The sequence below is a fragment of the Maylandia zebra genome, unplaced genomic scaffold (assembly GCF_041146795.1).
Source record: "Maylandia zebra isolate NMK-2024a unplaced genomic scaffold, Mzebra_GT3a scaffold11, whole genome shotgun sequence".
Taxonomy (NCBI): Eukaryota; Metazoa; Chordata; class Actinopteri; order Cichliformes; family Cichlidae; genus Maylandia; species Maylandia zebra.
In genome coordinates, this window is record NW_027490041.1 from 1104535 (window position 1) to 1132158 (window position 27624).

At 44.3% G+C, this 27624-nt stretch overlaps 3 protein-coding genes across 6 annotated transcripts in view; 2 read left to right on the forward strand and 1 right to left on the reverse strand.

Annotated features, from left to right (window-relative positions):
- Positions 1-1510, forward strand: part of LOC143416072 (protein NLRC3-like) — a 35756-nt gene extending 34246 nt beyond the window's left edge. The window contains exons 6-7 of the mRNA XM_076881445.1: positions 807-853; positions 1497-1510. Of these exons, the coding sequence (XP_076737560.1) occupies positions 807-853; positions 1497-1510 (61 nt within the window). The remainder of the gene's footprint in view (positions 1-806; positions 854-1496) is intronic.
- The window catches only part of LOC112432846 (protein NLRC3), a 154899-nt gene that overhangs the window by 62834 nt on the left and 64441 nt on the right, over positions 1-27624 (forward strand). The gene's annotated exons all lie outside the window — the stretch shown is intronic.
- The window catches only part of LOC112432463 (uncharacterized), a 43650-nt gene continuing 25360 nt past the window's right edge, over positions 9335-27624 (reverse strand). Inside the window, exons 1-3 of one of the 4 annotated variants that reach the window (XM_076881311.1) lie at positions 14885-18362; positions 9819-10023; positions 9335-9703 (exon numbers count right to left, since the gene is read on the reverse strand). In XM_076881311.1, the coding sequence (XP_076737426.1) occupies positions 9663-9703; positions 9819-10023; positions 14885-14971 (333 nt within the window). In that variant the 5' untranslated portion in view covers positions 14972-18362 and the 3' untranslated portion in view covers positions 9335-9662. Of the gene's footprint in view, positions 9704-9818; positions 10024-14884; positions 18363-26398; positions 26504-27624 lie in introns of those variants that run through there. The other 3 variants (XR_013096311.1, XR_013096309.1, XR_013096310.1) reach the window with 3 other exon arrangements.

Genomic DNA, 27624 nt, shown 5'->3' on the forward strand with positions numbered 1-27624 from the left:
ACACACACACACACACACACACACACGCACACACACACACAGACACACACAGACACACACACACACACACACACTATGCACAGACTGGTACTCTTTGTTCATACCTGTGTAAGACGTCATAATGAACTTGTGCATATTCATGTAAGCTCAATAAAGAGCAGTGTTACGAGGGAGCAGACGAGAGCGACTGAGGTCAAGTGAAGGAACGGCGCTGTCACAGTTCTCTCCCTCATCAATTGTCTGGTTCCAGCGGTGGGTCTGTGCTAGACGACCCATCACCAGCTTTTTCCACTGGTTACCAGTACGTGGTAGAATCCACTTCCAGATCTGGTTGTCTTTAAATCTGTGAATGGATTGGCTCCATCTTATCTCTCTTTAACAAAAGAATCCAAGTGGAGCCCTCAGGTCTGCAGATAAGCAGCTTCTGACCAGAACTAGACGTAAAAACAGAGGTGAGCTTTATCGATGGCTGCAGCCAAACTCTGGAACAGTCGCCCTTCACATCAGGTCGTCACCAACACTGGACATTTTTAAAAGCCGGTTGGAAACACATTTGTACTCTGTAGCTTTCAATCCTGACCAGTCTTTATAGTCATTACTGTGTATGTTTCCTATTTTCTCTCTACTCTGTGCAGCACTTTGGCTCAAGCTGTTTTTAAATGTGCTGATAAATAAATGTAGATTTCTTTGAATAAAACAGTGGAGCCGAGCTTTGAGCTCAGTGTGTAACAGTGTGTGTGTGAGAGCCATGTAATGTCCATGTGTGCATGCTGACTGTGCTGCTCTGACCCCCCTCCTCCTTTCAGGGTGGAGCCTGCTGGAGTCCGATGGTTGAGACCAGGTCTGAGGAAGTGTAAGTGTGTTTTTAATGGGATTCATGAAAACAAAGCAGCACACATTCAACCATCTTCATCATGTCAGGAGTCATCATCAAAGTGTCAATCAATGAACAGATGATGGATCAATAACTGCAGCTGGATTGTGTTTGTTCTCTCCATCAGATTCCTGTCAACTCACAATCGACACAAACACAGTGAACACAAAGCTCCAACTGTCTGACAACAACAGGAAGGTGACACATGTGGAGGAGGTTCAGTCATATCCTGATCATCCAGACAGATTTGATGTTTGTCAGCTGCTGTGTAGAGATGGTCTGACTGGTCGCTGTTACTGGGAGGTCGAGTGGAGAGGAAGCGTTTATATATCAGTGAGTTACAGAAGCATCAGAAGGAAAGGACGCAGTTATGACTGTGTGTTTGGATACAATGATCAGTCCTGGAGTCTGAGCTGCTCTGATGATGGTCCTGATTGTGTCTGGCACAATAGCAGACACACATCCGTCTCTAACAGAGCAGCAGTGTATGTGGACTGTCCTGCTGGCACTCTGTCCTTCTACAGAGTCTCCTCTGACACTCTGATCCACCTCCACACCTTCAACACCACATTCACTCAAACTCTTTATCCTGGGTTTATGTTCTGGTCTCCTGGTGCCTCAGTGTCCCTGTGCTGAGTGGAGTGTAAAGAGTGTCTCCTGTTACAGAAACACTCTGACTGTTGAACAGATAGTTCAGTCTGTACATGTCTGTCTCTTTCACTCACAAACACGTTTTCAGATTCATGGATTCAATCAGTTGATGTTTGAAACTCTTCTAAATGATTCCTTGTAAACTTCTTCAGTCACAAACAAACAGGAAGTGATGTCACATGTGTTCCTGTCCACACAGCAGAATGAGTCTATTGCTGACAGTGATGTACAAACAGAGTGAGCATTTCTGAGGCCCAAAATAAACTGAGTAGTTCACTGAATGAACAATGGACTGTGAGCTCAGTTCCTTCATCATTAGTATGGATTATATATGTATATGTATTATATTAGTATCATATATATCAGGTGCTGCTGCTTTCAGTCATTGTGCAAATGTGCTGTTTGTAAGCTTGTAAAGCTGCAGTCAGCTGAGACTGAAGAAGTCACCTGATCAGTGAGCAAACGTTTCTGAAAACGTCCAGATGAACAGAATCAACCTTTTGGGATCAGCCAGCAATGCAGCATCATTGTTGTTCAGCTTCAGAGGTTTGCAGGAATGAACTGATGACCAGAAACAGCTGCAAAGTCCAAGAAAATACCAGCTGGAGTTCAGCTGCATTTGAAGAAGTCAAAGAAAAGTAAGGATGGCAAAGGGCGACGTTTTCTTCCAAAGAGCTGCAAACATGGTCGACGCCTCATTAGAAGAATCATCTGGACATTTGTGAGGAACTCTAACCAAGAAAGCAACGTCACACAGATCCAACAGACAGTTTCCATGACTGCAAGTGTTGAGTGGAAAAATGCTACATTGCATTATTGCATCCTCTCACCACAGGAGGCGCTGTTGGCACCACTGATTGCTGATCAGCTGTTCTCTGATGATCTGATTGATACTGTGAATAACGGGACTCACTGAACTCTGTGACACAGTGAAGATTACAGAGTTTAACTTCAACATCTGACTGACGTCACACAGACAGAAGGATGAACCAGTGAGGCACAGAACACAGTTACTGGAGATACTGGATCAGCTCCATGTGAACCTCTGATGGAGAAGCTGCTGAGCCAGAGAAACATCAGGACATGACAGCAGCTGCACTTATCTAACAACATGTAGCAGAGCTGATCTATGTTAGAGGATCTATCACAGCAGCTGAAGCCAAAGTCCAACACTGGATACCAGCTGAGCCTGTGCTGAGTGTAGTGTTACAGGAAAAGGGCAGAAACACTGGTAGCTCCCAGTGATGCTGACTGGGGCACAGAGCTGAATGATGCAGCATCAGGACACTGTTTCAGTCTGACTGACAGAGAAACCTGTAGCTGTATCTACATGTGAGGCAGAGGCCACACAAGCAGCTTTCTATGTTTCACAGTGACTGAGATCTTCAGTGGGGGTGGACATGCTCCTGTACAGACCTCTGAGGAGAACCAAGGTGCAGTCAAAGAGTCCAGTCTGTCCTCACAGATGTGAACATGTGCTTTCATCAGGTCTGCTGTCAGCTAGCAGGCTCACATCAGAATCACTGTTCCTGAAAAACACAGTCTGTGTGACATCATCAGTCAGCTGATGGTCCCAGATCTGAATGGTTTCTGTCTCTACTGAGGAAGTCAGAGAATATCACTGAGGTGTGGATCAGGTCTGAGTGAGCTGTGGAGGGACAGCTTTAAACAGTCCACAGGTCTCACGTCCTGCTCAGTCTGGTAGCAGATACCTCGTATTGTTCCAGATGTGCTGACATCAGCAGCAGCACAGCTGTGTGATACCATGAATCTCAGTTATTGATCCAACACACAGTAAATACAAAGATCAGGATTTCTGAGAGTAATCATTATGAGTCTGAACACATGATCACTGAATGTTAGTCTCCACAATAATAAGCTAACACAAGCAAACACAGCTTTCAGCTCTTATTTTGAAACTGGCTTATTTAGAGAGCTGTGATGTGAGCGTGCCTGGCTCTGAGGCACTTGGGTCAGCCTCTGTTGTTTAGAAGTGTTACAGACTGTGAATGACACAGACCTGTCAGTTTCCATGTTTGTCTGTAACACAGCTCAGGGCTCCATGCTGAACGCATCCATCCAGTGTTATTGATCCAGGACTGATACCAGCATTGGGATCAATACTACAACACACAATCACATGTGTCCACGTGATGTGTTTGACCAGCTTTATTCATTAATGATCAATCAGCTTATTTACTGCATCTGAGTCCAGCTTCATTTAAATGATCCAACCATGAAAATGACATCAGTCCTACAGAAGCACTTCATGCTAACAGGAAGTCATTGATTAAGGTGGAATAACACAGAGAGGTGTAGAGTGAGGGTGGGGTGCACCACAGCAGCATGCTGGGACTGCTGAGGGTGGAGGAGGGAGTGATGATGACATCAGAGCTGCAGCACAGAGACCAGTGAACACACAGTCTGTTCATCTTTGCATAGATACAATATACAGCACAATATTGAATGACAGACACGCTGTGGGAGCTTCCACAGATACACTGACGTCAGCATCCAGAGTCCTCCTGCTGCTCCCCCCTCAGAGCCCCGTGATCAGCACCAACACATTCAGTTAGATGACAGAGTCCAGCTGCAGCTAGAATCAGCTCCCCTCTGTGAACAACAGCACAGCGTCAGTGTTTCACACTCAGTGAAAGGAGGAAACAGCAGAAGAACACCATGTGTGCTACGTTTCCCAGGACACACTACAAACTGCACAAATACAGAGCAGCACGTGGAAGGACCTGGAGCTGCATTTACAGAGCTGCAGACAGCGTGATGTCCTGTATGGACAGGTGGAAGGAACCAAGTCCTCAGCTGGAACACTCGTGTTTGTCCACAGACAGGAAACACAGCAGGAAACTTCCTCACAGAAGTGCAGCTCATGGATAACACACTTCCTGTCAGTCAGAATGAGGCTGCAGCCAAACACAGAAAGGTGTTTTTGTCCAGATGAGCCCAGAGAAGAAACACGAGTGTTCACAGACATCAGAAGCTCAGAGAGGTGAAACATGAGGTTGGAGTCCTCGTCAGCATCCAGAAGAGCTGCTGTGAAACCCTGAGTACTCATGACAGACTCTGATGGCACAAACACATCATGATTCAAACAGAAAGACAAACATGGAGCTCCTGATCCTCCTGCATGAGAACAAGCTGACATGAGCGCTGTGTCTGAGAGTGTCTCCCTGTCACAGTGACAATAACACAGCTGCTGCTCACAGTCATTAAACTGACCTGAGGTCAGCTGTGCTCCTTACATATGAACCATGTGACCTCACATCAGTGCTGTGGATGACTGTAGTCATAGAAGAGTAGAGCTGTAGCAGGTGGTGTGAGGAGGAGGTGGTGTATTCTAGTTAACGCAGTACTGAAACACTCCAGCAGAGGGCGCTGTTAAGTCCTTATTGTAACACAGTTACTGTGTGCAGTTAGACTTCATACATAATCTGCACTTATTTCCATCAGACATGCTGTCAGTAAATGATTGGTTTCTATTGATTCTACTTCCTGTTGACTCGTTTGATGACAGTGAAACAATCACAGCTGATTGTGTGATGATGTAAACTGTCACTGTTACATTCAGTGTGTGTGACATAATGTTAGTGCAGGCTGATAACAGCCTGGTTCTGTTAGAAACACATGAACGTGTCCATAGATCAGTGTGTGTTTAACATGAGAGCTTCAGCCCTGCTGATGTGTTAAATAAAGACATGCAGGAAAACTGATGAGACTCTGAAATAACTCTTTATATTTATAATGTAACTCTGCATCAAAAGAACAACAAAGGATCCCAGACAGGTTTCTGTGAACAAAGACCATTCTGATGTTTCTGTGTTTCTAACACTTTGACATTATTAGTAAACAGACTGCAGTGAGCAGCATTTATAAAGAGCTTCTATATAAAGATATGACAGCTGTTTGACAAGTTTATCACTCTGTGTTTGGACCTGATCAGTCCAGCTGTTTACTTGAAACATGTTCATTTACCTGTTCTGTTATATTCATGTTCTTGTCTCTGTTGAAAACACATTTTAATGTCCCTCAGATTTTTCTCCCAGATGAATAAATATAAAAATGACACAAACTGACTGCAGCTACTTTTTGTCCTTTCTGTCAAAAACCTTCATGTGACTCATGAGAGACACGTTTCAGCTGTTTGTGACAGATCAGAGGCCAACAAGTCATTTATAACACTTTCCATCATTGTTTAAAGTTCTCAGTGTTTCTGTGTTGCTGCGTATAGGATCTCCCAGCATCATCACTGTGCTGTCCAATCATTGTGTGCGAGGTTACCCTTATAGTGCGATGTGTGTTTGCACAAAGAGAAGCATGTGTGTCAAATATAAATAAGCACAGAACAGAAACAGCTGCTCGTTTCTTCTGTTTAGAGTCAAGTTAGTGTTTTGTGTCTTTGTTTGAGGCCTGATGTCGAGCAGAGGTGTGTGTAACTGCACTGGTCTGTTATATGTGTGAAGTGTGTGCTTCTCTTCAGCATCATCTTTGTCACTGCTCATTCCTTTGTGTCATCATGTGTTGAGAAGAGAGAACAGTTATAACGGAGGAGCAAAAGGAAGCCCTGAAATCTGCATCAACAAGGAAGTGTTGGCTCACCAGTGATCCCAGCAGAGCCACTGGTTTGGCTCCAGTTGTTCTAGATTCAATGATGTTGCTGCTACAGATACATGTCAGCATCTTTATTGAATTTAATATGAAGCAGAAATGGTGTCATTAGGAGAAGAAGAGGAGAACAAGTCCGGCGAGGAGGCAGCAGCTCTTAAAGATGAAACAGCAGCTCAGCCCTGAGCTCAGAGAGCTGCACATGAAAAAGCTCCTCAAGCAGATCCTGTCAGAGGTTTGTCATCAACAGGAGGAACTGTTCACATCATAGGATGAAGATGCTGTCAGCTGGATGAAGAAGGTTATTTAATGCAAACGTTCACACTGAAGTCAAATTGTTGTCGTGTTGAACAGATTCATGTACTGATCGTCTCCAGAATGTTAGAAGAGCTTCAATGAATCATTAGAAACAACTTACAGCTGCACAGCTGTGTCAAACACATCTGTGTGTCATTGTGGGATTGTTGTGTTTCTACATGTGACACACGTCTAAAACATGCACACAATCTGAACACAAACAGGGACTCATGTGTTCCCACAGCCAGATGCTGAGAGCCATTTCCTTGTAGTCCTGTGTCTACATACATGAACCATTAGATGTTATTGGAATGATTGTCAGCTCTGATAGTTTCATGTGTGTTTAGCTGGACGCTGTTTGATCCTCGACATGTTTAAAGGTGTCCAGTCCTGAGACACTGGGGCTGGAAACAGCTGTGATGTCATTGGACTGTCACACAGACAGAAGTGCATGAAGTGAGCAGCCGAGGAGCCGCTGATGTTTTGGATTCAACAGCATTTGAAAGGTCGACACAGACACATTTGCACACAGAAAGCTGAATCTGTCATATGCCACAGTGAACTCACTGTTCAGTGTTTTTCAGGAAGCTTCTTAACTGCCTCTGCTGCCAAACAAGCAGCTGATGTCCTTGAGAAGAAGCTGAAGAAGTCTTCAACAACAAATACAGGAAGTGGACTTTCAAATACTAGATTCACTTTAGACTCACAGAGAAATGACTCAACCAGCTGTGTTTGACTATATGAAAGGTCAGTGTGTGTCTGCACACAGACTGTTGTGTTGGACTGTTATTCAGTTGTCTGCTGAATGTTTTCAAATGTCTGCATCTCAGCTGTGATGAGGCTGGGGGTCATGGGAGGCCACCGTAGCAGCCTCTTCAACATCATGACATCATCATAAATGCTGCTGGACTGTCTGATGGGCTGACGGTGAAAAAGCCGTCGGGAAGGAAACAGAAGACATTTCAGAGGCTGCAGCAGATTTCTTTGATTCGGGGCCTTTTTCAGCTTTATTGGACAGAGCAGTGAAGATAAGTGACAGCAAAGCAGAGAGAAAGGGGGCGTGGCCCGGGTCAAAGCCAGGCCAGCTGCTCTCCACCTCGTGGTCACCTGCTCATCCTAGTGAGCTCCACCAGCAGCCCTTTCACACACTTTACACTGTCAAACACTGTGTGTGGACCTCAGCTAACAACAGGCTACATTTAAGTCTGGACTACATGCTTTTATATTGTTTTTATTCCATCAGCAGCTCAACATCATGAGCAGCTTTGACATAAAGACATCAAACTCAAGCTGACTTTAAACTACTTTTAATACAGGGGCTCAAAAACAACAACATCTTTATTATATATCAGGACAGAAAGTCATTTCATCTCAAAGGGAAACAGCTTTATTTGGAATAACCAGCACTATCAACTGGTTTGGGATCTCCACCAGTTTCATGTCTTTGCAGCTTCTCCAACAAAGTTCCTGTAAAATCAGCATGTTTGTCTTTATTGGTTTGATAGTGATTGATTATTCAGTCCCAATCTGCTGTCATCTAAAGAACAAAATGATGTTTCTATGAGTCACAAAGCTCCAGATGTTGTCGGCTTCACAAAGAAAACAAAGAACTTAAACACAAAGTGTTTGGAGCCAAAATGTTCCCAAGCTGCTCTTTTTGAAATGGCAGAGGTACAGTGGTGTCTAACAGCACACTGTGGAAGGCAAACATGTTATTGTTGGATGAAACTTCATGAATCCTTTGTAGATTTGAGCTGTTGGAGCCTTTCTTTTCTCTTCAGGTGTACAGATGCTGAGGAGGCAGGTGAAGCAGGTGGAGCTTAGTAACAACACATTTGTTCATTGGTTGGACTTTTTGGAAGGAGACACATTGAAAACCATGTTAATAAGATCTTGTTGTTTCCTGTGGATCCGACACAGAGAGTGGACTTCAGACAGAAAGCGTGGAAGAGATTTTAGAGGCCGTGTGTGGCAACAGGAAGTTTCTGTGTGTTTGCTGATCTTACATGTGGAAAACAACACGTGATGTTTGTGAAGTTCTACAATGATCATTGTTCTCACAGCATTTTGAGTGGGAACAGTTCAAACTGGGAGTAGTGGGAGTTATTTACTGATTGAAACAAGCTGAATGTTTCTGTGACGATGAAGATCAGCAGCTCAGCTGATCAATGAACTGACATCTATCAGTCGTTTCATGAGATGAAGTCATCAGCAGACATTTGTTCTGACTGTGTGATGAATGTCAGAACGTCAGGGCTCTGCTTTAGTCACTGCTTGATGATCATTGGCTCATTGTTGAATCCAGGGCCCAGTCTGACCTCTGACCTTTGCTGCAGGTCTTCTGTGTTATCTCCACTTTCATGTCTGATCTTCTGCTGTATCGTCCAAAATAAACATCTGGATCATTTCCAACACTTCAGCAGATCTTTAGTTTGGGCAGTGCAGCACAGAATAACACATATTGTACTATACTGCCCACTCCCTGATCTTATTGGATCTGTGTGTGAGGTTGGTGAAGGAAACACATGTTTACTGAGTGAGTCGCTGCCATTAGGAACTAGTTTTTATATCACAGCCTGGAAATCACACAGGACCATTTCTGCAAGTGAAAAGTCGTCATTGGAGGAAAATCATTGTGTAGTTTGTGCGACTGAAGAATTGTCCCAACTACATGTGCTGCTGACCCTTGACCTTTTCTTTAGGTGCACAGAGGAGTCTGTGGGAACATCCAGAACTGAGGCATCTTGTGTACAAACGTGTTCAGACCAGATGTCAAATGATGTCAGATGTCATCCGTGAATGGATGCAACTGTGGCTCGTTCCAATAAAATGAGGCAGTTTTGTAAGTACAAGCCCACTACAACCCATCATCAACATTTTAAATTACATTATACATCTTCACTGATATAAAGCACCACTATTTTAACCTGATTCACTTTTTCCACCCTAACAGTTCATTCCTCAAATCAAACAAGATATTTGACCCTAAAAAAATGCATCAACAAACAATTTTGTAATAAAATATTTATTCTTCAACTTTTACAAGTGAAATCAAACAAGTGTGTTTAAGAGTGAAACCAGAGTGGAAGCTGCTCATATAGAGTCCAACCCAGGCTAAAGTAAGCTGAGTAGAGCAGCACCATCAAAGTGTCGGCTCTCTGGACACGGTGCAAGATCGCCATCTGCAGGACAAAACTAGTTTTTCTCGCCCTCCTCGTCAACATCAAGATGATGTCATCGTACAGCAACTGATTCCCTGTCCGTCTGGAACAAAGCATTTACATTAAAAAAGACATTTACAGAAAATACAAACACCAACAACACATCTCATCATCACATGATATTTTATTATTTATTATATTATATATTTTTATTGTACCATCAACATCAACAAACACCAGCATATTTTCTTTGAGATTGAGTAGAGTGGACCTTTCCCTTGGTTCACTTCCTGCTCGCAGCATCAGCTGACCTCTGACTTCCTGGTTAAGGTCTCTCAGCGTTGACTGGAATATCAAATCGGACTCACACCATGTTCTTGTAATGTGGTCATGTCTGTCCGCTGTTTGAAGAGCATCTCTGGCCTAAACACAATAGGAAGAACAACAACACGGCTAAAAAAACAACAACACATTTCCATATTAGATGAAGGGCGCCGTAACTGGAAATGGTAACATTCATCTGATGCTGCTTTGGATTTATCTTCTGTTTTAGATCAACTTTGATCACTTCGAGCCATCTTAAGTCCGTTTGTTCTTCTCACTAACATCTCGTATGATTTAAGATCCCTGCTGTTCCCCAGCTGCCCTGTAGGTTTGTGCTTTGACCTCCAGAGGGCGACAAATCAGCACAGACAGAGAGCTCCATTCAAACTTTGCTGCCATCAGGAATAATTCTTCAAATATAATCATCAGTGTTTGAGCAGTTATGATATCAGGGACAATCTAGACATGTGTGACAATACTGAACATGTCACATGACACACCTCAAACATCATGTGATCCACTCTCAGTCTGCACTTTCATTCATGACTTCAACAGGTTGAAATGAGCTTTGAAGAAACATTCAGTGAAATAAATCTTTCATGGATTCATGTGAGCAGCAGATGAACTTTACAAAGAATCAGTGGATTTATCTTCTGTTTTAGATCAACTTTGATCACTTCGACCCATCTTAAGTCCGTTTGTTCTTCTCACTCACTAACGTCTCGTATGATTTCAGATCCCTGCTGTTCCCCAGCTGCCCTGTAGGTGGCCTCAGTGTGTCTCACACCATTTACAGATGATTACAGGTCGTTTACAGTTCAAACAGGTCCAACATAAGAAATATGCAGAAAATATCCTGCTATAACAGTTTGGGTCAAAGGGCAGATGTTCCAGATGTTCTGAGTCTGTCTGTGTTTCATGTTAACATGTAGATGTTGGACCAAAGTGAAGCTTTTTGATGTGACAGCAGGAATGTGAAGTGTAACTCTGAGCTGTAGGAAATGAAACTAAACGGACTTTTTCTCCTTTATTTATAGGAAAGTGTAGGAGAGCAACAGATGAACAAGCGTTACTGTAACAGGAAACATCAGAGGACCTTTATGTTCATCATCATCACTGTTTCCTTGTTCTGTCACAAACACACACTTCCTGCTCTCTCTCTGATGGATCTGATTGGCTGTTTCATTCACAGGAGGTCAGGGCGTCACACAAACAGCTTTAACTGCACAACGACACACTTTAAATCATCTGCAGACAAACCTGTGTGTTTGATTTATGAAGAAATAATAAAGACGTGTGTACAGCTGTCCATGAAGCAGCTTCTCACACAAACTCTGACACTTCAGCCACTTTAATTCCTGCAAAGCTGCGTAATAAAGAGCTGTGACTGCTATGAGCTGCTGATGATGACTGCATGAAGCTCTCAGCTGAAGCTTCTTTCATTTATTTTAATGTTAATGTCGCCTTTTTAAGTCTGTGTGAGGATTTTAATGACACACATTAAAGGAGCTTCTTTGATTAGAACCAAATTCATGTTGATTTTCAGCCTGAAATGATAAAAACTTTAATAATTCTGTTTATAATCATCAACCTGGAGACTAATGAAAAGTATAATAGTGAAAAAAAGCCTTTATTATTTGAGTAATGCCTGAATCTGCTCAGAGACGGAGACAACACAGAGGTGTTGATGACAGTTTGACATTAACTGAATTAAAAACAAAGTGCTCTTATTGTGAAAATCTGCCTCCTACTTCTTTAAATCATTTTTATGTATTTTTTAACCTCACAGTGAAACATTGAGGCATTAATCTGACACAGTTTGATCAGCAGCTGTGTTTTCACTGACGTTTCACTTTGATTTGTTCAGACTGAGCAGAGAGGATCGGTTCTCTGTGTGCGCACTGCTGAGAAACACAAGCTCATTTCTGCTGTTTCATGAAAAGTGTTATGGAGGAACAAGAAGTTCAGCCTCTAAACTCTCAGCGTGAGGACTGAGTGAAGAGTTTCAGAGCAGAGAGTTTTGGCTCACAGCTTTTAGCGTCTACACAAAGAGACGATTACGCACTTGATCTGAGAACATCTCCACCTCCTACAAACAAACTCTCCTACGAGCAGCTGTCACAACCACAACAGGCAGAAGACTGGATTTCTTCAGGTCAGATTTCATGCAGTTTGCATAAATTGTGTGTCACAGACTTTGTAGTTCACATTTGTGTGACTCGTTTAAATCTTCTCCTCCTGAAAGTGAAACTCTTACAAACACATCAGGCCACAACCTGCTGCAGGTTAATGATTGATCTGAAGGCAGCTGACCTTTGAGCAGGAACTTGTGAGTCTTTTATTGTGTTTAGCACTGCCAAGTGCTGGCCTCTGCTTCCACCATCACATTTACACTGGTAGGTTCAGCACTGCTGCCTGCTTCAGACTGAATCCAGCAGCACAAAGACACAAGTTAATAAAATCAGCATCTATTCCTTTATCACTGCTTTGTTACAGAGGAGAACAACGCTCCAGTAACGCGTAATCCCATTACTTTTTTGAAGTAATGAGTAAAGTAAGGGATTACTATTGCAAAATCAGTAATTAGATTACCGTTACTTTCCCGTAGGAACGCTGCGTTACTGCGTTACTAAAACCGTGATTTTTTTGCAAGAATGTCTCATGACAGTGACGTAAGCGAGTGCGCCGTTAGTGACAACAGCTGTGTGCAGATCAACAATGGATCACATATCGAGTGCAGAGAGAGTATGAGCGTGCAGCGTTTAAAGCGTGGAAGTACTGACCTTACTTTGAGTTTGATTCCATAAAAAGTGACAAAAATATTAGTGTCCGCTGTGCGCGGGAAGAAAACTTCTTTTTACAGCGAAAAAAAACCCCTAAACTTCCAACAAGCACCGAGTAGCTACGACGTAATGGGAAACTCACAGAGAAACTCGCGGATTCTTCCACTGACCGCGGCACACCTGCACCAGGGTAAACCTCCGCCTACCCCACTCCTGCTTTACAGGTGAAAATAGAGCAACAGGACCGCTGAGTCTTTGACTTTATTTATTTTCTGCTGTGTTTTACTTGCATCTATTTGAAAGACTGAGTGTAAACACAAAAAATATTTTATTTTATGTGCTGGAATGTGCAGAAAATAGGTTTAAATGTTAAACTAATTTCTTCCAGTCAGAGAATGTTGCATATAATTAAATGTTTGCTTGATGCATAAAGTTAAAAGATTAAATCTAATAAAACAAGTTAAAAAAAGAGACTTTTCCATTTGATTACATTTTGTATGATGGATTATGCAGAAAAAGTAGAATTGGGCTGAAAGATCTATCACTTTATCACCTACTCAGGTTGTAAATCGGGTTTTTAAAAAGTAACTAAGTAACTAAGTAATTAATTACTTTTGAAAATAAGTAATCAGTAAAGTAACAGGATTACTTTTTGGGGGAAGTAATCAGTAATTAGTTACTGATTACTGTTTTCAAGTAACTTGCCCAACACTGGACAGAGTGTTGGCTTCATCACCGACACACGTCACCACATCAGGAAACAGCTGGTTCAGTGAGTATTTAAGGTTCACTGCAGACAAACTGGAGAAAAACGAATCACATGAAACATTTGTTACTGGTTTCTGACCTCGTCGTAGAGACTCACATACCTGTGTTCTGCTATCAGTGTGATCACATGTGCTGGTACAGTTTGCCAGGTTGACCCATGTAACCTCCACTATCCTGTAGACGTGGAATATGTTTCACATATGGATCGCTTCATTACTCGACTATGACTGTGTGCTTCACAGGTGCTTACTGAAGTGCTGCTTTACACAAAACCAGACAGTAAAAATAAGAACTGCAGGTCCAGACCACAGGTTTATGTGTTGATAATGATGATGTGCAGTCACTCATTGTCACAGGATACTTCCTGCAATGATGCTACGGGTCACGCAGTTCTGCAGAGGTGGAGGAAACAGATGCTTTTCCTAACAGAGACACTTTAATGACTTAAAGAATCTAACTGACACACAAACCTCAGTTTGTCTGACATTCATGAGAGTAAATGCTCCTGAATGTTCTGTTAGTTCACTGGATGTTCACCTGACTTCAAATGTAAAGATCCCTGAGACAAACTCTCACGAGTTCAGCGGCGACACGATCGCACAACCAGCCGCGACGTTAAAGGCCGACGCGCTCACTACCTTTGGTTACAGCTCTCAGCTCACACGACATACACAAAAATAATGACAACACGAGTCCTCTGTAGGACGTCACTGTGGTTTACTGACAATGTTCTCAACAACAGACGCACAACCCTGGTTTGGTCTGGTTATTTGTGTTGTACGGCTTCGTTGGTCTGACGAGCTTTTAGGGATGTCAGCAGAAGGATTTCACGTGCTGAGGCCATATTTATGAATCAACCTGAACAGCTAATACTTTACCTCTTTATTTTATAACACATATGAACACGTTATAGTAGATTTGTGCAATGTGTGTTTCACGTCTTTATGGGCGTATAGATCTGTAAACAGGCTGATGGGTGTGTGTCTGTTTATTGTAGCGGTGCAGAAATGTTAAAAATGATGATAATAACAACACTTCTCACGTCAGGCTACAACACAAACCTCCTGATAGCTGCAAACACCAAAACCCCCAACGACAGGCACACAAAGAGCGAGCAGGGACCCACCCTGACAGCATGTGAGCCTCCTACTACGACTCACTGTGGAGCAACACAACACCAGGAGACGGAGGATACGAGAGAGGATACAACTGCTGTGGGGGAGCAGCCACACACTCCACAGGAGACGACGGGGTGAGAGTTCGGATGGTTCGGTGCTCCTAACATCATGTGGACGCTCGTCTGCACATAAACAAACCTCACCTAACCCCACCTCCTTTCTCTTTTTGCAGGGTGGGGTGCTCCATCCTTACACACTTTGCACCACGTGGCTCTCCATCTATTCGTTTACCTTCTTGGGTCTCTTCCTCCTCTGTCCCAGCCCATTGAGGCGATCGCTGGGGTCCAGCCTGTAGTGGGAGTGGCTGTCCTCGCTCATCCTGTCCCCGTCCACTCCGGGTTATTCCTCTCTTCTTTCTGTCCTCTGAATCGAGCTGACCTCTCTCCTCTCTGGTCCTCGCTCTCTGAGCCGGCGGAGCATGAGAGAGAGGAGTGGTTGGGGAGAGGGAGGGGAGACGAGCGAGGGAGGGAGGGAGCACAATGGTGTTGCCATGGCAGCAGCTGCCACCAGTGTTTATCTGGAAACGTCGCTGGCAAACCAGAATAGTTGCCACACGTTGCCACACTCGCACACTCGGCAGCCATACGTTTGTGTGCGACCTGCCCGTGGCTTCCTCGTTACAGACACACCGAGAGGAAACGCTCAGACACAAGGCCGAACATGAACGAACACTCGTGTGTGGGAGGAACAGGGCACAGACTCCACGCCGTCGTTAAAGATGGCGTGTGTGCTAAACGGAGCTGTGCGCTGATCGATCAGTCAAGTGAAAAAAAGAAAGGAAGCTATCTGGATGGAGTTTGCTGCTCCCACTAATCAAAGAGATGCATCACAGCTGGAGCTGATTGATGCACGAGCGACCGTTTGCACAATCCCACCGACTCCACGCTTGTGTTTCCTTTCTGCACCATGTTGTTAACACTGACCCCACACTGTGTTCATGAGCTAAAGAAATCACGATGATTTCACGGACCCACACAGACACACACAGATTAAACATTAATGTTCCCAACACAGATTTACATGAGAATGACAGGACATCATAGCCCCCCCTGCCCCCCCTGATATTACATCACTTCAATCCCAAACAGAAGGAAAGGAAAGATCAAATCTGTCTTGAACCTCTGCTTCAAAGTTACAGGAACACTGGAGTCACTCTCACTGTCAGAGACCTCAGTGTGTTGGAAGCTGCTAGAAGAAGCAGATGGGGGAGAGGAAGAGGAGGGCCACGGTGCTGATCTGAGGAAGTCTTCTGATCAAACCACAGCAGACCAACAAGCCCGACGTCGTTCTGATCCAACATGAAGGCTTCCATCTGTCTATTCTGTCACATCGCACACGTCTCAAGTCATCCTGTTCAACCCATCACAACATAATAGTAACAATAAAACAAAGGCAGTGGAGCGTTCACCACGAGCTTCTACAAAAGTGCACGTTCATTTTAATAAAACTGTTTTTACAGCAGTGTGCGAACATTAATATGTTGTAACCAAACGTTTGTTACACCAGCTGCACTGAACCTGTGGAGACTGGAAGTTATTTGCTGCTGGTTTGTTCAGACCTGTTACTGCACACCTTGCATAGTTTGCATAGTTTCCTTCACTGCATGCAAAGAGACGAGGCGGGTGGAAACCTGCGACCCTGATCACATCACCAGTCCATCACAGTCAAACACTCACGGCTGTAATCTATTTCAAATCAAAGTGTTTGCACGGTGAGAAGAAGCTGGCGTCGCTGGGGGAGCGTGCGCCCGGCTGCACTTAAACACAATCTTCATTGGTGCTGTGAAACATCCACGTCTCACTTCATCTGCAAAGAAACCTGATGCATCGCTTTGGAAATATTTGAAATCCCTCATTTGTCACTATGCACGACGAGTCGACCGGCTGACCAACCTCAGGTTATGCAGCGAGTGCTGAGAAGCAGCTAAATGGCTGCAGTGACTTTATTCCCTGAGTGGGTGTGCATGAAAGCCAAAGGGGGGCTGTGTAAGAGACAAGGGGAGTCTCTGTTGTGCTCACAAAGAGGAAACCAAGATCTGGATTTTATGGCCGAAAGAAGAAAACATCTTTTCAAAGTTTCCCAGGCCCACTGTGGAGACGCCCACAGCTCCAACATAAAGGTCATCACAGTAATGCAGCCGAGTGCTGACAAAGGCCTGGATCAAAGTGCTGCCGTGAAAGAATTGGCTTTGTTTTTGCAGCTGCCTGAGCTGAAAGAAGCTAGATTTGACCACTGCCTTGATTTGACCACTGCAGGTAGAATGAAATGCCAGCATGTTGTTCACACTTCTTACCCGAGCTGTTCTCCAGCGCATCCGTGAGTGTGGCTGTGAACAGAGGAAGCACTCGAGCAGAAAGTGCTCGTGTGAATGAGTTCAGAGTAGAGCAGCTCGATGTGGGAACAACTCGTGGCGTTCATTTAGAGAACGAATATGTTCATGGTTACTGTATCTCCTCAGCCGAGCCGCCCTTCGTGCCCCTCCCACAGCCACATGCTCCGTCAGTCTGCCTGGCAGAGAGGGAGGGGGGCGTCTGGCCTAGTGCCAGGCTCTCTCAATATTTTATGAGAGTGAGGGGAGGGAGGAGGTGCAGCGGGTTGGTTGGGGGTTAAGAGACTAGCTACACTGAACTACGACGGGGAAACAATTATCCTCCCTGCTGAATTTATAAGTTTGCTCACTTACAGAGAAATGAACAGTCTCTGATTTTTACCTGAGTTTAGAAACATCGAACAAAAAACATATCAGTTATGAACAGATCTGCATGTCCCTGAATGAAGTGTGTGATCCTCTACAACCCTGGATCCCACAGACTGGCTGTAGGACTCTCAGCATATAGATGCAAAGGGCGTCAGCATGAAGCTCGGTGACTGTGGGTGCAGCAGTTCTGACCATGATGTGATCTGTCAGCCTCTGTCAGCCTCACACAAATAAGAACTACGAGACTTACAGTAACAATAAGAGCTGAACAACATGTAACAGCAGCAGAGTGACGGGCAGGAGCAAAGCCTCACACAAATAAGAAACACGAGACTTACAGTAACAATAAGAGCTGAACAACATGGAACAGCAGCAGCGATGGAAACAACCTCGTGTTTGTTGGAGCAGGGATGGTTAGAAAGAGACGGCGCTGCTTTGTGCACGGACCATATTTATGAGTACGAGTAGTGAGTTTAATGATATTTCAATTATATGACAAATATCCAGTGTTGGGGAGTAACAGAATACATGTACGAGTAACTGTATTCTGTTACAGTTACTGTTTAAACAGGTGGTATTCAGAATACAGTTACTTTGTTGAAATAAATGGATTACACGGCGGTACTTTCCTGTTTCATATTGTGGCGGGTCAGGACTGTTTGGGTTTGTTTGACATGTTCTGTTGTTCCAGGCGGCAGCGTTGTGGTTGCCATGGTTACAGGGTGACATGCTACGTGTTTCCTGGGTGAGAGAGGCCTTGTTGTTGTTGTGCTAAGCTAACAGGCAGAATGTAGCATCATGGGCAGTGTAGTCCGTGCTGCAGGGAGGATGGACTGCTGTACCCGTGATGTGTCTGTGAGCGAGGAGGGAGAGAAAGGAAAAGCACAGCTGTCACCGAGCAGAAACGGGAGCTGGAAGCATGTAAATATAATAATAACCACTGCAAGAAGAGAGCCTGACGAGCCCAGCTGTAAGTAAGCTGTTAAGACTCGACCGTACACCGTGTTCCTGTTTTCCTCCGAAAACAATAAGTTCCATTGTCTGTGAAGGTTCTCAGTCATCCAGGTCATCGTAGTCTGAGGAGCTTGCAAAGAAAAGCGTCTGGACTTCTTTAAGTTGCTTGAAGACGTTTCACCTCTCATCCGAGAAGCTTCTTCAGTTCTAAGAACAGAAGGTTTGACTCTGTTCTGCTCCTTTGACAATAAGTTCTGTTGGAGCAGCCTTTCAACGCCTCTCTGTCTCTGCTAGCAAAGTTGACCCAGACAACAAAGTAAAGCTCGTTTTCAGCTACAAACCCGACACGAACCCGACGTGTTAGCCAGAGGTCCCTTTACTACGGTTCGGAGCCGCTGACCTTCAGTAATAAATCACAGCAACAGTACATTCATGTAGTTGTAAACAGCATGATAATATATTAAGTAATCCAAAGTATTCAGAATACATTACTCTCATTGAGTAACGTTACAGAATACATTTTGGGGCATGTAATCTGTAGTCTGTAGTGGAATACATTTGAAAACACTGCAAATATCCAGCACACTGACAGCTGTGACCTTATACACATGCCCAGTGAAAGGTTGATTGAACACTGTACATGGTATATAGCTGGTCTGGGGTCAGATTCTGCCAACCAGGCAGCGCTGCCTCATGACACGGGGCTGGATCAGCCATCTATTGATCCATCCCAGAGAAGATGAAGGACACGTGATGATGACACCACTGTGCAGTTCACATTGGAGGGCTTTATTCCATCCACTGAGTCATCAGAGCTGTGGGCCTTCTGTGAGCTCTGCTGTGTGGCTGACAAAGCTGACATTAAGTGTCCAACTTTCAGGATTTTTGCTAAGCTGTCACTCACTGTAGCTATCATCTCACACACTTGGCTACTTTTCTCTGTAAAGGTGTTTGATGACAGAGTCTTAACCCCTGCATATGAAGATAATGTGTTTGATATATCTGTTAATACCTGACACGACTTCTTTCCTTTCAAGTCTGTTTCACATCCAATTGTAGAGACAAGTGTGTCAGAGGATCGTGTGAAAGGATGTTCTGTCTTTCTTCAACATACATATCTGTGTCACGTATTTACATAAAGAGAAATCGTATCGATGGCGAGGCTGGCGAGGAGGGCCCGCCCTCACCGATCCACCGTTTATATGCAGCCTGTGTCTTTCATGTGTCTCCACCTGGATCCCTGCTGAGCCACTTCCTCCCCAGCCCTCAGAAACACTGTTGCTATAGTAATTGTATCTAAGTGAATAACCATAGCAACCACAGAGATGTTTTGGATGGCACAATGGTAGCTGCTGGTTTTAAGTGCTGGAGATCAAAGGGGCCTAACGTTGTTAGGGAAGAGGAGGGGGGTTAATCAGTGTCGGGGAAAGCGGAGACCAGCGGGGTCGGCAGGAGCAAGCAGGAGGCAAAGGGAGGAGCGAGGAGAACGACGGTTTTCCCTCATGGCACCAACACCCGTCCCATTTCCCTGCGGTCCAATAATTAGCTGTTTGGGGTATACTGCGACAGGAAGACGGCTCCTGCTGTCGAGCTTGCAGTGATGGTTAGTAGCTGTTCCACCCATGCTGTGTGAAACTTAATACACGGCCTCATTAAAGATGGAAATTAGCCTTTGGCTATAATCTGGCATGTTTACATTCATGTAATTTTTCTTTTTACATTTATGTTCATTAACATGCACGGTCCTAAATAAATAAATAAAATAAAATCGCTTCCTAAGGAGATTTGGTTTCAAGGTCAAATTTATTTATATAGCACATTTCAAACAGCCGATGCTGCACAAAGTGCTTAACAATATAAAAATGGTATTAAAAAGCAACAATGTAACACAATAATAACAGTAAAAACAATAATAGGACAGTAAAAGAGTTAAAACAATAACTAAACTAATTCAAATAAGACCAGAATGCTTGGGTCATAGTGTGTTAAAAGCCAGGGCATAGAAATGTGTCTTTAGTAAAGATTTAAATTGCTCAAGTGTTTGTGCAGATCTAATATTTAAGGGGAGACTATTCCAGAGTCTGGGACCTGCCACAGAGACGGATCTATCACCACGGGATGTGAGGTTAGTCCGTGGGATGGACAGCATTAGTTTTGAGCTGGACCTCGTGGTTTGTCCTGGAGCATAGGCAGAGAGGGGCTCAGACAGGTGAGGAGGGGCTCGGGCATTAATGACTTAAAAACAAAAAGTAGAAGTTTAAATTGGATCCTGTAGGAGACAGGAAGCCAGTGTAGAGAAGCTAAAACTGGGGTTATATGCTCTCTCCGTTTGGTACCAGTTAGCAGGCGAGCAGCAGCATTTTGAACCATCTGAAGACGATGGATGGAGGCCTGATCTAGACCATAACACAATGAATTGCAGTAGTCTCATCTGCAAGTAAGGAAAAGGTGAATAACACGCTCAAAGACGTTAGGAGGTCTGGCTTTACCTTGGCCAGCTGTCTTAACTGAAAGAAGCAGGACTGAACACTGCACTCACCTGCTTCTTCACTTTAAAAGAACCATCAATGTAGACACCGAGCTTTTTACACGTGTTTCAAGTAGCGGTGCTTTATCAGGCCAGTACAGGTCAGCCTAATCACTGGTTTCAAACTCCCAGTAATGAAACTGGGGAACACTGGTTGTGCTCAACCTACAAAATATTTCACGTTCCTGCGATATGTGCTGAGCACGCACGACAGACATGAAGCAGACAGGATCACAGCTGATCTTCTCTCGCTCACGAGTGAGCTAGTTAATGTTGGGAGTCACAGAGGGAGCGCTACGATCAACCTTTAAATCAAAACGGTTCACCTCCGACACAAGGCGTCCAGTCGACGCAGAACCCAACGCAAGGCATCGTCTGAGGGTTCTTCCATTCATCACTGAAACAATTCTGTGTAGGTGCAGAGACACCCCAAGAATCCAGGTGAAAATATTATGTGGCAGCTTCGTGCACAAATGTTATTAATAAGTAGCTGTTATTAGAGCGACGCTGAGGGTGCTGAGTGGTTGGGATGTCCCCCAGACCATCACTGAAACACCAGAGCAGCCGTGCTGACGAGGTTCCAGCAGCACGATGCTCTGCAGCCTCTTCCACATGTGTTCAGCATGCAGCGGCTCTCATCTGTGGAAAGCACAGTTCTGGTCTTTGATGGGAAATGTTCATCAGACTGCATGATGTCAGTTCACCCTGCATCCACAACAAAGAAGAAGAAGCTGTATGTAAACATAACATACAAACTGACCGAGGACAAGAGGGAACAGTGCTGCTGTCAGTCCAACGTGTCCACGTCCTCTGGACTAAGAAGGGGAGAAACCATCCAACTGTCATAATCACAGCCACACACCTGCATCAGTGACGGTCTGCATGACTTATATGTAAACTTTAAACTTCAATAAGGATGCCAGCAAAAGCAGCTTCTTTCCACTGCTGGAAAACTGCAGTGTTTGATGTGAAACAGCAGTAATCACATCAGCGATGGCTTCACGGGGACACTGACAGACGATTTCTGTCCCTGCTCCTCTAACCTGTAGCTCCTTAAATCCAAACCAGACAAAGCTCGACGTGTCCTGTGAGGTTGGACCGCTCACATCCCCAGGTTTGGCTTTTCAATCACATCTTACACTCTGTGCTACAGTCACAGCGTCCAAGCAGGGAGGCAGGAAACTGCCCCGTCGCCAAGGAAACCTAGGTGTCTGTCTGTTGTCAGGGCAACAGGGCAGAGGGGAGCAAAAATACAGATAACGACAGGAAGGCTGGGCAGAGACAACAAAGGCAGGCGGGGCCGTCAGCTGACATCTTTGGATAGCAGGAAACTGTGAAGCATAAACAGATCTGATGCTCACGATCTGTTTACATGTTTTTCTCTTCACGTGGAGTAAAAATGGCGTCATTCACGAGACCTGGTTGTTCCAAATATGTCAGATTCATGTGCTCATCCATCGTATTCCTACTGATTCTCCACACAGACAGTCAGCCTGTCGTCAGCTACTTTTCAGTGGCTTGTATGCAACGCTTGGGAACATGCTGGGGAGGGTTACCCATCACCTGCCAGCATTTCAATCAGAGAACTTCCTGAATCTTAGTTTATGACAGCTGGAGCCATTTACATATGTAACACTGCTGTATTAGTCCTATTATATAAAAGGAGGAGCAAACAGTGATGTGTTCTGCTTCCTGCTCATTTCTTTTCTTCTTGTCTCAAACTGACTGAAAACACAGCACAACAAACATGAGTCACTGAGAAACATCCGTGTTTCCTCCTTTATTATGAAGATGAATTACATTTAATAATCTGACATTATGCTTTTCTTGCTCATGAGTCACAAAATCAAAGGTAAGTTGTCGAAGGGCGCCCCCTTGTGACGGCTTGCCAACAACACATACACTACACGCCACGATCGCTCACACAGGCCACAACTTTTAGGAAAGAGCCCCATTAAACGCTGTTCTTCTGCTCAGTGAACCAGCAGTAAATCAGGAACCCCAGGCTGCTGCGAGGCGGCAGCGGCGTGTGCACTAACAGGCAGCAGCTCACATGACCAGCTAATGTGTCAAAGTTTTCTATGAGCGACACCCACAGAGAGAAGAGGGGAGCCTATCAGAAATAGCACGGCTGACTCGTAAAAGCTGCAGTGAAATCAGATAATGGAGGGGGGGGGCTACTTCAGGCTTCACCTTTGAAGACAGTGACCTTGCAGGTGACGTATGGTGAAGGTGGAGACTGTGAGGGGGGTACTAGCAGAAGAAAACGCTCAAAAACACAATAATAAAGTGAGCAGGTTAGTGTGTGACTTCAAACCTCTGAAACATGGTTTGAAGTATGAGGGAAAGAGTCATGGTGGTGTTCAGTGCATCCTCTGAACAGAAGAAAAGATGACAAGGAAATGTGAACGAGGATGTTCAGGATCATATTCAACAGCAAACGAAAAGTAGGACGAGTCTGGAAAATGAAAGTAGACGGGAGCACCGGGAGGCCAGTGGCTGCAGGTACAGTGACCTGTGTGAGAGAGCGGATGCTGAGCAAGCAGAAAAAGACTTGGCTGAGGCTGGAAGGATGTGCAGCACGTCAGAGTAAGGAGGACATGAGGGCAGCCATGAAGGAGATGAAGAATGATGGTCCTGATAAACATCTGGAGGTATGAAGGGGACTTTTTAACTCAGTGTTGGATGATGAGGAATGGAGGAAGAGCGTCCTGGTACTGAAGAATCAGGGTGCAGAGCTGCAGCAGCCACAGGGGGAGCGAGCTGATGAGCCACACCGTGAGAAAGAGCTACTGAAGTGAGGTTCTACATGTAGATGAGGAAGTGCAGAGAAGGTTAGAAGGAGTTGTATCATATCTGTGTGGATGTGGAAAAAGCACACGACGGGACACCAAGAGACGTACTGTGGTACTGCACATACTGAGCACATACTGAGGCTGTGCAGGAGACAGCAAGGCACAGGTGAGCTGAGCTGTAGGAGGGACAGATGGATTTAGAGCGGGGGCGCCATGACATCAGGACTCGACTCTGAGGCCCTTCATGTGTGCGATGGTGCAGACAACACTGGGAACTATAGTGAGAACAGGGAGCAGGTGGAGAGGTGGAGCCAGTAAGACTGAATACATGTGTGTGAAGGAGAAGGAGAAAGGTGCCTGAGTGAAGCTGGTCCAGAACAACACAGTGCAGAGGGCAGGTGCAGAGGAGGTGGGGTGGGTGGAGCTGAGGGTCAGGGGGGGTTTGTGAAAGAAGAAACACAAAAACCTGAAAGGGAAAATTTAGGAGACGGTAGCTCGTGATGGCAGTCGGGCGAGCTGTTGTGTGTCGGAGACGGTGGCACTGACAAACCCAGGAGGCGGAGCTGGAGCGGTTAAAGATGGTCGACTCTTCATTGGGAATGACCAGAATGGAAACGTTTAGGTAGAACACAGGGGCGAGGCTGGACACGTGCAGATGACTGATCGTGGATACACAGGGCCAAGGGTGTCGAACAGTAACTAACACAGAAATACTGCTGTAAAGGTCCCAGTTAGACATGCTGAAGCACAGGTCAACAAACAATCTCAGCTTCCCTGTGTGATTTCACTTCATGGCTAAATCATCGTTTCAGGTTTCTTTGGGTATTTGTGGGTTTTAGGTTTTCGAGCTCAGCGTGAATCAGACTTTCACCCTAATTCATAAAAAGCCAATCAACAATCAGGAGAGAGGAGTTCGTCTTTCTAATTACAACTAATACGATTAAAAGACTTATTTATAAACTAAGTTAGCGTCACAGTACAAAGTAAAACAGAGAATCAGGAATCCTCTCTTAATATATGTGATCACATAGATCTGTCAGCAGCAATTTGTCACGTAAAAACAGCACATCAAAAGGACTCTGCAGTCACAGCGCCCCCTGCTGTTATCACGCTAGAAGGGTATTTATTATTATATTAATTACGCAGCATGCAAACATATATAACTTGGGCGTGTGGTTTGACGTGGTGCTCTCTTTCGAGTCTCATGTAAAAGAGATAACAAAGACCGCCTTTTATCATTTGAGGAACATAGCCAGAATCAGACAAGTTTTGTCAAGCGACACTGCAGAGGTTCTTGTCCATGCATTTGTGTCCTCACGTATTGATTATTGTAATGCTCTTCTTTCTGGGCTACCAAAGAAAAGTTTTAGAGGTCTACAGATGGTGCAAAATGCAGCTGCTCGCATTTTAACAAGAACTGGGAAATTTGAGCACATTAGCCCTGTTCTGAGATCTCTGCATTGGCTACCTTGTCAGGTTCGAGCAGATTTTAAGGTCCTGCTGCTCACCTACAAGGCTTTAAATGGACTGGCACCTTCATACCTCTCTGACCTTTTACATCTTTACGTTCCATCCCGTGCTCTCCGATCTCAGGACTCTGGCCTTCTAAAGGTTCCTAGAGCCAGAAAAAAGACAATTGGAGAGCGTGCTTTCTCTTTTCGTGCCCCGTTTCTGTGGAACACCCTCCCTCAAGATGTTAGGCAGGCATGCTCCGTGGAGGTTTTTAAAACTAAGCTGAAGACACATTTGTTCACCTTATCTTACATGTCTTAATTCTATGGCTTTTAGTTTTTAAATTCTTACTGTTTTTAACTTGTATTGTGTCTTTTACGTGTATTGCTATGTATCGCTTTTTTTTTTATCTCTTTAGTTTTAAACAGTTGTACAGCACTTTGTTTGAAAGCGCTTTATAAATAAAGTTATTATTATTATTATTATTATTATAATGTCTCTCTGAGGGCATCTTCCTGAAATATTAATGCATGTGCTAAACAGCTGTACTCAAAGGAAGCACACACACACACACACACACACACACACACACTATGTTAAGCATGTGTGCATGTTGGCTGTTCATGATTTATTTATGGATTGGCTTTCTCTTTGCGCACAGAGAGCCAGAGGTTCTACTGAACTCTGGGTTGTTACCAGTTCATTACCAGTCATGTAACAGTAGCCCAGTTCAGCATAAACCCAGACAGTACTGACATACTGGTCTGGACAGATTACTGACCAGCTTGGAGTGATCTTGCTTCGCTCCCATTCAGCAGAAGCTTTGTGGAGATGAAATCAGTGTAACACTGCGCCTCCTCAGGTCAGAGACCACAGACGGTAACAAATGAATCACTTTGTGAGGAAAGACAGCTAGACTGGACTGAACTGTCTGAGCTGTCATTGATCAGTTATTAGTCGTTTCCTGGCAGCTTTCTCCAAACAATCACATCAAAAAGCCACCAAACCGAACATGATGTGATTAATCTGCTGCACACAGGACGCTGCTGAACACCTAAACCAGGCCCTTAGAGGACCTCTGCCCTCTGTTATAATAACCACACATCTACTACTGACAAATGGCTAATTATTGATCATTTATTTATAATTATTTATTCATGAAATCACAAAACAACGAAGCTAAGATGCTCAGTAAAGACAGCGCTGGCCTTTCTATCACTGTCCACTGTCACAGCAGGACGTCCAATAACCAGAGTGGCTGCTGCTTCTGCCTCGTGTCTCCACACAGAAAGGTCAACAACTATTTGAGGCATATTTACCTCACTGTCACCAGCCCCACAGCAAACACATACAGAACGACGGGGCCGTCAGCAGGAGTCAGGTTTCAGTCAGGCTTTGGACTGTACAGCTGCATGTCAACTTACCTGCAAGAGAAAAGACAAATTAAGTAGTTACCTTAAAAAACAAAAGGAATCATTTCTTAGTATCTGGTGAACTAAGTACCTGCTACCATCACAGATCATCAGAAACAGTTCCAGATGCACAGACAGTGGCTGCAATGTACATTTTTAAATTGTTTTTAACACTTGGATTCACTTTAGTTCTGTTTATGTTACGACAAAAACCAATCCCAGCACAGGCAGCAGCACCCACAGGCGTGTTGTTTGTGTCACTGGCAGCTATAAATAACAGCAACATGTGAATGAAGTCCGCCGAGCTATTCTTAGGCTCTGCACTAAAGGAAAAGCCATGAGCTTTCTAACTCCAGTGTTCTTGATATGTCCCCCCACACATACAAAAAATCTAATTTTAAAAAAATGATAGAATAAAAAGAAGATATACAAACATCAAATGCCATAAAATGCTCTGAACAGATGAGCTTCCACTGGCATGTGTACATTTTACCTTAATGCAGCCTTAATCAATATAAAGCTCAGTGTCTATTTCTTAGCTTGTAAAGTTGTGAAATTCATGGCAGATTCACTTCTTGGCTGTTTTGCGTTTTATTAGATAGTTGATAATAAAGAGTTTCTTTGCCTGTGGCTTTGTTAAGACTGCAGGTTTTTGTCCGCCTGACCTTTGGTGACCTTGGCGAGCTCAGGATGAACAGGCTGTCTGCTCTGTTTGGGTGTGATGCTGCCTGCAGAGACAGTCTACTCTCATGCAGACACAACATCTTTACTGATATAACGTGGTCATGGACTCTTCTCTGTTCTTCCTTATTAAATAATAGTAAAATGACTCTGCAGTTTTGATTCAAAATGCACCAGGTCTGCTCAGTCTGAATCACACCGTTAGAGCCAGACCAAATGATTGGAGCACCAATGTTAGCACTCAAAGAGTCTAAGCAGTACCACTACCAGCTTTGGCCAGTGCAGGAGTGAACATGTAGATCCATGTTCTACTGAGCAGACACTGAGCAGAGGCAACATGCAGCAAATGAATTAGTGGTCTCCACATGTTTGCACCCAAAGTTTCCCTGCTTTTGTGAGCTGAGCTGTTTTAATATTTTCCATGTATTAGATGATACTGTCCAATGCTTCCA